The 10,979-nt window shown below is 43.8% G+C and overlaps 2 protein-coding genes across 3 annotated transcripts in view; both read right to left on the reverse strand.

The window, feature by feature from the left end:
• LOC309376178 (uncharacterized protein) overlaps positions 1-10,668 on the reverse strand; it is a 44,129-nt gene extending 33,461 nt beyond the window's left edge. Inside the window, exon 1 of the mRNA XM_081922418.1 lies at positions 10,585-10,668. The gene's annotated coding sequence lies outside the window, so the exon portion shown is untranslated. The remainder of the gene's footprint in view (positions 1-10,584) is intronic.
• The window catches only part of LOC309376108 (cell adhesion molecule CEACAM21-like), a 31,815-nt gene extending 21,086 nt beyond the window's left edge, over positions 1-10,729 (reverse strand). Inside the window, exons 1-5 of one of the 2 annotated variants that reach the window (XM_081922299.1) lie at positions 10,592-10,729; positions 8,418-8,786; positions 4,421-4,503; positions 2,560-2,601; positions 595-987 (exon numbers count right to left, since the gene is read on the reverse strand). In XM_081922299.1, coding sequence (XP_081778425.1) covers positions 751-987; positions 2,560-2,601; positions 4,421-4,503; positions 8,418-8,786; positions 10,592-10,652 — 792 coding nt within the window. In that variant the 5' untranslated portion in view covers positions 10,653-10,729 and the 3' untranslated portion in view covers positions 595-750. Of the gene's footprint in view, positions 1-594; positions 988-2,559; positions 2,602-4,420; positions 4,504-8,417; positions 8,787-10,591 lie in introns of those variants that run through there. The other variant, XM_081922297.1, reaches the window with a different exon arrangement.
• Between the last annotated feature and the right edge of the window lie 250 nt (positions 10,730-10,979).

A 10,979-nucleotide genomic window follows, 5' to 3' on the forward strand; every position in this document is an offset into this window, starting at 1 on the left:
TGTGCAGACTGCGAGCTGATCGCGCTGTGCCTTTTTCCTGCATGTACATTTCAAATAAATCCTGTTGAATCCTGCAAGGTTGGTTGCCACTTCATGTGAATCTGTGCTCCGGGTACCCAATAGCAGATATGGAAAATGTCCAACACAACTACTAGAAGCCATAACTTTGGTGACCTGGGTCCAAGCCTGTGGAACTCCCCCCCATATGAGAGCAGACAAACATTCTTTTTACAGGTAACCAGGCAAAGGACCTTCTCGGTAGCAGCGCCCGCCCCATAGAATGCCCTCTCATCACGTGTCAAGGAAATAAACAACTACTGTATATGACTTTTAGAAGATATCTGAAGGCAGCCCTGTTTAGGGAAGTTTTTAATGTTTGATGTTTTATCATGTTTTTAATATTCTGTTGGGAGCCACCCAGAGTGGCTGGGGAAACCCAGCCAGATGGGTGGGGTATAATAATAATAATAATAATAATAATAATAATAATAATAATAATAATAATAAATTACTCAACTGCAGGTGTATGACAAAGACTTTCTCATTCCAACAGTAGCGTTCAGGGGTGTAGTGTGTGTGCATATAGGGTGAAAATAACATGGAAACATGGATTTTATTAGGGGGGGAAAATACCTGAAAATGTGAACATTTGTCAAAACTATTTGGAAAAATGTGTCTATCACATTAAATTTATTCTATTTACATATATATGTAAATATATTTTATTTACATTAAAATGCAGGTGAATTTTCATGAGGAATTTCCCTTTTCTTTCTTCCCCCTCAGCATTAATCCTTTAGTCACACAAGATGCAATTCCCAGGATTTCTGCCTGGCCGTTCCAGGAGGAGTTTCCTTTGTGTCTCTGTCTCAGTATCTGCAAGTCTTTCCCAGTGTGAGAGTCCCTTGGGAACCAAGGCTGCTTCCTTTGTTCAGAACAAGGACTAGGATTTCCAGAAGGACCTGCCCTGCAGTTACTCAGCACCATCTGAAAGGAAGAGATCGGATCAGGGAAGAGGCTTGAGGGCCCAGGAGAGGCCTCAGCAGTGGAGAGGAAGTTGCTGGTCCAGGTCTTATCTCTTTATCTCTTCGTAGACAGAAGGGCTTCGGGGCTGCAAGGTCTAAAGAGAAAATGGAGATGGGTCAGGAAAGTCAAATCCATCTTTGCTTTCATTTGTTTTCCTGGCCAGCGTAAGAATACATTTATTTGCGTATTTATATTCTTGGAAGCAGCATGGCTTGTGAGAAGAGAAGGAAATCAGAGCAAGTGTCTTTAAAGCACGTGGTTTATACTTTTAGGGAACCTGGGCATCCTCTGCCTGGAATTTGGATAATTCGGAATACCGTGGTACCTCAGGTTAAGTATTTAATTTGTTCCGGAGGTCTGTTCTTAACCTGAAACTGTTCTTAACCTGAAGCACCAATTTAGCTAATGGGGCCTCCTGCTGTCGCCGCGCTGCCAGAGCATGATTTCTGTTCTCATCCTGAATCAAAGTTCTTAACCTGAAGCACTATTTCTGGGTTAGTGGAGTCTGTAACCTGAAGCATATGTAACCTGAGGTACCACTGTACAGGGAATCCCACTGTGAATTCAATGCGAAGGCGAAATTTCAGGTTCAGTTCCCTCAGGGCTTCTTTTGCAGTGTGAGCAGAGAAAAGCTTCACTTGCTGAAACACCCATTTCCACCTGACTCTACAACCCTTCAGGAGACTTGCACACCTTTGCAGCTGGCCATCTAGGTGTACATACATTTCTCTTCTGGAGGGAGAGATCCCTGCCTGAAATCTGGGAGAGCAGCTGCCATTCAATGCAGCCTTTACTGGGCTTAATAGACTAAAGGGGTGACTTGGTATTCGGCCACTTTCTGTGTTCTGTTGGGTAGGTCCATGAGGAAGACAATTGCCCATCAGGCCCTAAAATGTACGAGGCCATCTTAAGGCCAGCTTTCTGAGTTGTGTCTGTAACCCTGGGTTAATTGTGAGAGCCACTGTTAATACAGTGGTGCCTTGGTACTCAAACTTAATCCGTTCCGGAAGTCTGTTCCCAAAGCAAAGCGTTCCAAAACCAAGGCACGCTTTCCCATTGTAAGTAATGCAAAATGGATTAAGACATTCCAGACTTTACAAACAACCCCATTAAACAACAATTTAACATGAATTTTACTATCTAACGAGACCATTGATCCATAAAATGAAAGCAATGAACAATGTACTGCAGTCACATAATCAATCAATCCATACCTGAACTGCATTCCACAGTCACAAAAAGAAAACAAAAGAACTGCAAAATAATAAACGCAAAATAAATAGCAAAAACTGACAGACCTCGGCTTAACACTCAAAACGGAAGTGTGGCACTCAAATCAGAAGTGTAACACTCAAAACGGAGCATATTCGGCTTCTGAAAAATGTTCACAAACCATAACACTTACTTCTGGGTTTGCAGTGTTTGGGTTCCAAGTTGCTTGAGTACCAAGGTGTTTGAGAACCAAGGGACCACTGTAACATATATTTTGTCAAATTTGGCATTTCCAAACACTTTGAAGCACAAAGGACTCACCTCATATGTGTTGGCAGCGCTGGAGGAATTTTCAGGATGAACCTGGGTCAACGACAAAAATATGTTGAAGGTAGCACCTCACTGTAGCCCTGATGCCCATTTCTTGCAGTGTGTTAGTGGAGAATTCTGAGAATTCAGTTTATATTGTTATGGCCAGTTTCAAATGTGTGGCCAGCTGAACTTGGCCAGTTCCATTTTCTTAAGACCCACATTTAGGGGCACCTTGGCAGATGCTGAAACAGGGAGTGTTTTCTGAAAACAGAAAGTTCTGTTTTTTGTTTTGTTTTTTAAACCCACTTTCCTTTCACATCTTTGTGACTTAATTTGTCATTCCTTTCTGTGCTACACTGTTTAATCTAGACTATAAATCCTCTGGATCATGGAAATGGCATTCCTCATCTGCTCTCAAGGTCAGCTAAGTTAGCACTGATGCAAAAAATAAATGTTAAACTGCATGCAATAGCAGGAAAAGCTTGAGGGTGCCTCTTAACCCACAATACTTAGTACTCTAAATAGGTCAAATCATGTTCATTCACATGGCCAGAGACCTGGTGCAACATTCAACTGCAGTCACCAACTCCAGATAACATAGAATGCCAACATGATACAGAGAAAACATGCTCAACTCTACCTCTACCCAAAACCCAATTCTAAGATCATCTGAGCTCCTGTCTCAATTACCAAAAAGGGTTCGCCTTCCAATAACATTCCTGTCCTTTTCATTCACATGGTTTGCTACAAGAGAAAGGAAAATTTCCCCAGCTTGATTGGAAAGAAAGATTTTAAGTGGTCACAGATCAGTAGTGGGTGGAGCCAGATGTAAAAATGGGTGGAGCGAGAAATGCAAATTTCACCTTTGTGCAGGAGGCTAGTTTCTACACACATCCCTCTCTACACCTTCATCCAGGCAAGGTTGAGACTTTCAAAGACATATTCCAGCCAGGCAAAAACACCCAGGCAAGGTTTGAAGCCAGGTTGGTGGTGGACATGACCTGAGAAGGAGTGTGTGTTGTGGAAAGACTGAGCGACAGAGAAAGTGATATTTAACTCCCAGAACTCAGTTTTCCTACTCCTTGTCTACCAGGTAAATGCTTTAACATTGAGAGGATCGGCTTCATTCTAAACCCATCATAATATTGTCAATAAACAACAGCATAAGAAAGTAGTTTGATGGCAGCCTTCCTCGCAAGGTTATCATCTTTCTTCCAACAGAGCCTGGTTATAATCGACCCTCCGTTAGAAGGAAGAGGATTGGTTTGAGAAGATATTGAATTATTTGGGTAGGTTTGAAAAATTTGGGGCAATTAAAATGTTAAAAGTTAAATAAACCTTGTGGAGGGAGGAGTGTTAAGGTATACAGAATTGTACATATGGCTGATTTGAATATGTTATTATTGATTATGTATACCCAACGCATCAGCCACCTGGGGGTTTTCACTGTTTGTTTTCACTGTTTGTGTTTTGGTTGTTGGTAAAATAATAATAATGAAAAAATTAAAATAAAATAAAATAATCAACCCTCCATTAATGCTCCTGGGAGAGAACTGAAGTCTGCCAGAGTTTGAAAGTTATTCACCATTCAGGAGGAGAAAGAAAGATGCAATATTTCTACATCAGATACCAATTTCCAATCATACCATCCCCAAATGTGTTGGAGGTTAGACAGGTACATAAACAGGTTGATTGTGGGCAATAGGGTTTTTTTTAACTTACTGAATTCATCCTGAAAACAGGAAACCCAGATCAAAGGAGTGTGGGGTGGAGATGGCATTTAGATGCTGTAGGTGCCTAGTGGGTGCCATGCTTGAGGTGGCCCCATCTCACCCCAAACGACCGTCTGGAGGCCCCCTGAGTCACTCACCTGTCCATGTGGAAGAACGTTCTCATATATTTGAGGGGTGGATACAACATGGGTGGAAGTTTTGTCATTTCGACGACGGACACCTGGAGGAGGGAGAAGTCTGGGAATAAACTCATAATGTGGACCTCATATCCTACAACAGACCCTACAAATCTACCCCCGAGAGCAGGGTAGCATCAAGCAAACTGCAGCAAGACCATTTCTTTATGCATTTTAAGAAGCATTTGTTTGAATCTTGTCCTTAACAAGAAGGAGAACTGCAGTTTATTCATATTGATTGATTGCATCCTATCCCACCCTGTTCTCCAAGGAGCTCAGGGTGGTCTACACAGTTCTGCTGCTCTGCATTTAGTCCTCACAACAACCCTGTGAGGTAGGATAGGCTGAGAAGCAACAACTGGCCCAAGGTCCTTTGTGGCCAAGTAGGGATTCAAACCCTGGTCTCCAGGTTCCCAGTATGACACTCTAACCATGACACTGTTTCTTACACCAGTGTGGTGTAGTGGTTAAGAGCGGTGGACTCGTAATCTGGTGAACCGGGTTTGCTTCCCTGCTCCTCCACATGCAGCTGTTGGGTGACCTTGGGCTAATCATACTTCTCTGAAGTCTCTCAGCCCCACTCACCTCACAGAGTGTTTGTTGTGGGGGAGGAAGGGAAAAGGAGATTGTTAGCCGCTTTGAGACTCCTTCGGGTAGTGATAAAGCGGGATTTCAAATCCAAACTCTTACACAGGCACACATGCTAGTCCCCCAACAGCTTGCAGCCTAAAGGAGGTGACTCATTTAAATGTCAGTGCTCTATGCCAATTATTCAGGGTTCCTTTTCCAGTCAGCAGAGCCACCCAGAAAGTCAGCTCATGTGTTGGTGGATTCCCACGTGGGAATAAACACCTCACCCATTTCACTTCAGCTTAAATTATTTACTGCAGAATTAAAATTGCAACTTATAAAACTATTGGTCTAAGGGAAATAAAGTAAAAGTTTATCATTCCTCGGCGAATCATTCCTCCTCTCTGTTCTTCACTATAGTGTGTGAGTTGGGACCATTGGTGTAGTAGGAGATTAGCAGCCCAACTTAACAATGCATATTCTTGCTAGTTAGCATGAGAAGGGGTTAAGATCACAGAGCTGTATTGCTGATAGGCAGACCATGGAGATGTACTTGGGAGAGAGGGCTCTGTGCGATTTCATTTCCTCACCTCCCCACCCCTCTTCCTTCAACCAGCAATGAGGGCTCCGCTTGCTCCTGCTCGTACACATGTCTGAGGCTGTTTTTACTGTAAATATACGTATTTTACCTGTATAGTTTGTTTACTGCTGCTGTTGCAGAGAACCAATGTATGACTATAAGTAAGTAAATCATATTTTAAACTTACTTCCCAGTCTGTTGCCTGATTCTTTGTCAGGAAAGGTAAGAAAGGGGGACACAGCTTATGTTGTAGCTTGGCTTTATCCAAAGAAGGCTTCGCAATTCTTATGCTTTAATTTTCTGCTAAGGATGGGATCCTAAACTCTGTTCAGCTTCTGCAAGTGGGTGCCTGGAGGTAAGGTAAAGGTAGAGGGAGCCCTGACCGTTAGGCCCAGTTGCAGACGACTCTGGGGTTGCGGCACTCATCTCGCTTTATTGGCCGAGGGAGCCGGCGTACAGCTTCTGGGTCATGGGGCCAGCATGACTAAGCCGCTTCTGGCAAACTAGAGCAGCACACGGAAATGCCGTTTAACATCCCGCCAGAGTGGTACCTATTTATCTACTTGCACTTTGATGTGCTTTCGAACTGCTAGGTAGGCAGGAGCAGGGACCAAGAAACGGGAGCTCACCCCCGTTGTGGGGATTCGAACTGCCACCCTTCTGATCAGCAAGTCCTAGGCTCTGTGGTTTAACCCACAGCGCCACCCGCGTCCCTACCTGGAGGTATAAATTGCAATTCATATATCCTCTCCTAACTAGTAAAACTCATCCACCATGTTGAGAGCACCTGCAGTTGACGGCCAGCTCTGGTTTTACTCACGGAGAAAGACGTAAGTCAGTGTTCCCACTAGCACCAATATCACAGCCAGGGACCCGATAACAGTCCCAGCGAGGGCTCCAGCAGAACCAGAAGAGGAAGAAGAACCATCTGAAGAATGTGAAGAGCGAAGGACTTTTTTTTCATGATTTTGCATTAAGGGTTGACAATAATCTAGCTTCTCATCTCTCCCTCTAAAAGCACTAAAGGAAGGAAAGTCAATATTTTAGAATTTTCCAGCTTTGGAGGCAGAGAGGCAGCAGCATATAATGTCCAGAAATGAGTGCAACTCTTCCTGGCTCACATAAGGTTGGCTAGAAAATAAGCCAAGGTGTTGCACTCCAAAAGGTAAGAAATAGTTCTTCCTCGGACTCAGTGCCCAGTCTAGTGATTTTCTTTCTTTCTTTCTTTCTTTCTTTCTTTCTTTCTTTCTTTCTTTCTTTCTTTCTTTCTTTCTTTCTTTCTTTCTTTCTTTCTTTCTTTCTTTCTTTCTTTCTGAATGTTTTTTATTAAATATTCTCTTGGTTTATGAAAGAACATGCGTTGTCTCTTTTTTCACGTTGTAGAGTCTTTTTTATCACCTGATGTGAGACATTGGTGCTGCATAAAACCCAACATACACCCTAAATATTACCACCCAACCCCCTCTCCCCACCTCCTTCTTCCCCAGTCTAGCGATATTCCTTGATCCTTCCAGCTCCCCCAAGCTCCTATCCCACACTCAGCTATGTGGGCCGCATAACAAGCTATAGGCCCTTTGAGCACTGAAAGCAGTTGTCCCATATGTGCCAACATTTCTCTGATGAAACACCATAATCTACCTCCACACAAAAAGCACTAGCGAGTTAGAAACCACTAGCATGGAGAGCAGAGTCAGGAGGAAAGGTGTTCCTGGTTTATTAGTGGATTACTCACATGCCAAAGTTATCCTACTGGGGTTGCTTATAGCAGTACTGACAGGGTTGACTGCCTGACACGTATAGATCCCTTCGTCCTCTTTGGTGATGCCAGTTAGCATGAGGGTTCGGTTCCGGTCAGAAAGCCCAGTCTTAGATGGGACAGGATTACCATCCTTGAACCAAAGGATGGAGACATCAAGGCGGTCAGAGGTGTTGCAGTGTAAGGTGACAGTTGTGTTCTCTGCCACTAGGGATTCTGTCGGCTGCAGAACTGGGTGGGAGAGGACTTCTGCAGATGAAACAGAAAGACAGTCATCATTTGTGGGTCCTCATGGTCACTGAATCTGGTTATGGTCTTTTTAAGAGAAGCCATCAAAGAAAACCACATTGACCCACTGACATGTGGTGTTGTTATTGTTTAGTTGTTTTGTCGTGTCTGACTCTTCATGACCCCATGGACCAGAGCATGCCAGGCACTCCTGTCTTCCACTGCCTCCTGCAGTTTGGTCAAACTCATGCTGTTAGCTTCGAGAACACTGTCCAACCATCTCATCCTCTGTCATCCCCTTCTCCTTGTGCCCTCAATCTTTCTCAACATCAGGGTCTTTTCCAGGGAGTCTTCTCTTCTCAGGAGGTGGCCAAAGTCTTGGAGCCTCAGCTTCAGGATCTGTCCTTCCAGTGAGCACTCAGGGCTGTTTTCCTTAAGAATGGAGAGGTTTGATCTTCTTGCAGTCCATGGGACTCTCAAGAGTCTCCTCCAGCACCATATGTAAGTGTATATTAATTGGTTTAAAAATGCTTTTAAATGAATATAATTCCCCTTCCCCCCCCAAACCCCCTCAAATATTTCCCCATTAAACAGCTAAAAAGGCAGTTGCAAGACTAGCGTATTCTGGTATAGTTTTCTGATGAAAAAACGAATAATTTTGTAGGGCCTCATTCTTTGGGCAGAGGAATTGTGTTTAGGACAAATTCACGAGCTGCATCCCGCCCTCCCCAAGGAGGAAGGCACAGAACTCTCCACCTCAGAGCTCAGCAGATAGATTTGGGTGCATAAGAAGTAAGAATGACTGGAGAGCAAGTTAATCATACCTGAAACGGTGATGTTTGTAGCCCCTGTGCTGGTAACCCCAAGACCTTCTGGTTTAAATGAATAGATTCCAGAGTCATCTGGGTTTAAATTTGTGATGTAAATGGAGCAATCTGGCTTCACAGTTTCCCTGCCAGTGTAGGCAGCTCCCTCGGACTGACCACTAGGAGTTAGGAAAAATGTAATAATAATGTTTTTTTCTTCAATTATGCCTCGGTACCATTTGCAGTTACCAAGCTTCTTCAGATCAAGACCTTCTGGTGTTAAGCTGACATTATCTCCTTCTTTCAGCACTTCTGGAACAACTCTGATACTTATTCCAGTTGTCTCCTGGGCTCGAGTCAACAGGAAGCAGGAACTCAGGACGGAGGCTGCAGCGTGGAGAAGAAAACAAAAGACATGTTCTGCTAACGAAGAAGAAAAAAAGGCATTTCCTGGAGCCATCCAACCTCTGCTGAAATGTCATGGCACACTCTAAATATCCCAGTTCGTAACAGCGATTCCCCGCAAGAGCTTCCCTTCCTGCAAACACTAAGTGTAGCCTTTATTTTATTGAGCAAGCAAGAAGGCAGTTCCTTTCCTGGCAGCTCAGCCTCAGCCTTCTTCTGGGGCAGACATGAAGAAAGGGGAAGCGCTCTTGCATTTCCCCTTCCAGGACCCTCCCATGTTTCTAGCTAAGCAAACATTAAAATAAAGGGGTCCAGTGAAGGAGGTCTGGGCATCTGTCTGTGTTTACCTCCTTCAGGGACTCAGGATTATTCCTTTCTTTTCTTTATAATTTTTCATTTCTAACAAATGAACATAATAATCTGATTTATAAATCCTTTATGTACTTTCACCATACCACAAATACACATGCCAGCCAAATATATTATCATGACATTCCAAGTCTTTAATATGCGGATTCTTCAGTGGCAACCATTCCTTCAACCAACACAGACAGGAAGTTTCATAATATAATCTCATATCCGACAGGGGAAAACCTCTTCTCTCTTTCTCATCTATCAATATTTTATATTTTATTCTTGGTTTTTACCCTTGCCAGATATATTTCAAAATATCTTTTTGCCATTTATTGAAACAATCTGTCTTGCCGATCACCGGTATTGCTTGAAACAAAAATAACATTAATTTTAATAAATGATTGCTTTCTTCACACAAAGTGCTTACTGGGCACTAAGAATCCTTCTACCATATTTTTTTTTAATCTCCCCTGGGCTCCAGCCTGCCCCTTTAGTACTACCTTCCCCCAGAGCTGCTTTTCTAGAAGGCTCTGAGGCGTTGTCAAAGTCATCCCCCACCCAACTCAGCTGTATGTAACCATGTGTCCAACATTTCTCCAATGAATGTGGGGACATCCTAAGTAAAAGCAGGATATTCCAGGGTCAAATCAGAAACTGGCTTCTGTAAATCGGAGACTGTATCTGGAAAACTGGGACACCTGGAGGGTCTGTATGTAACTCCATCTGCAGTCTTTCAGAACTCTTAGCAGAAACCCCTGTGAAAATGGGGCCCTGATTCTGCGTCCAAGTAGGTAGGAAACAGAGGGTGAAGCGGTGTGGCCCTTAGTGGGACTTGCCAATTTTGCATTTCATTACAAGTTTTAGTACACATTTAAAATGCATTTTCTTGCAAATTAACACAATGGTCTAGTTTGAATTCCTGAGAAGGGCATCACAACAACATTGGAGGAGCATGAAATCTGGCAGTGAGAGAGATCTAGACCTCTGCATTAGTCTGAGAGGTGCAGATCTATATTAGAACTAAAAGACCAAATTCGTCCAGCATCCTCATCCTACCCCCAAGCTCAGCTGCATGTAACTCCACCTGCTTCCTTCCAGCGCTCTTACCAGCAACCCCTTTGGAAATGGGGTCCGGATTCTGCATCCTAGTAGGTAGGAAACCGAGGGTGCAACAGGGTGGTCTCTAGCAGGCCTTTTGCATATAAATACATGTTTAAAAAGCGATTTTTCACTCAAAACACCAGCTTCCTCTAATTTGAATTCTTGAGAACTGCACCACAACATTTGGAGAAGTATGAAATCGGGTGCAGAGTTAGGTCTCGACATCTGCATTAGTGGGAGAGATACAGATCTGAGCTAAAAGACCAAATTCCTCCAGCATCCTCAACTCCCCCCAAATAAGTCCTCCCCATTGCAGGGTGCTGACCTCTCACCTGCTAAGGGCAGCATCTTCCAGGAGACCTTCCAGCCATGGGTTCTGCATGGCCTGTCCATCTTGTGGGTGCTCTTCCTGGAGGATCAATCTGGCTCTCTGTCCCTTGACAGCTCGGGCTCTGGGGTCTTTCTCTGCTCCTTGCCCAGTATCTGCTTCCAGCACCACTGCTGGCTCGGAGTTAGTCTCCGATCAGAGAAACAGGAACTTGGCTGCTGAATTTTCAGCACTGGGTTTTCCCCCAAGGGTTGGAAATCATCCAATCAAAGCTCTTTCATTAACTTCCTCCTATGCCCTTACTAGCCAAGCCAATCCCTGAACTATTTGCTCAAATACAACTTAGCAGCACCCGCCTCAAAAAACGACAGCAAAGATGCAATCTGGGTTGC

This window comes from Podarcis melisellensis (assembly GCF_964234715.1).
Source record: "Podarcis melisellensis genome assembly, chromosome: 8".
Lineage (NCBI taxonomy): Eukaryota > Metazoa > Chordata > Lepidosauria > Squamata > Lacertidae > Podarcis > Podarcis melisellensis.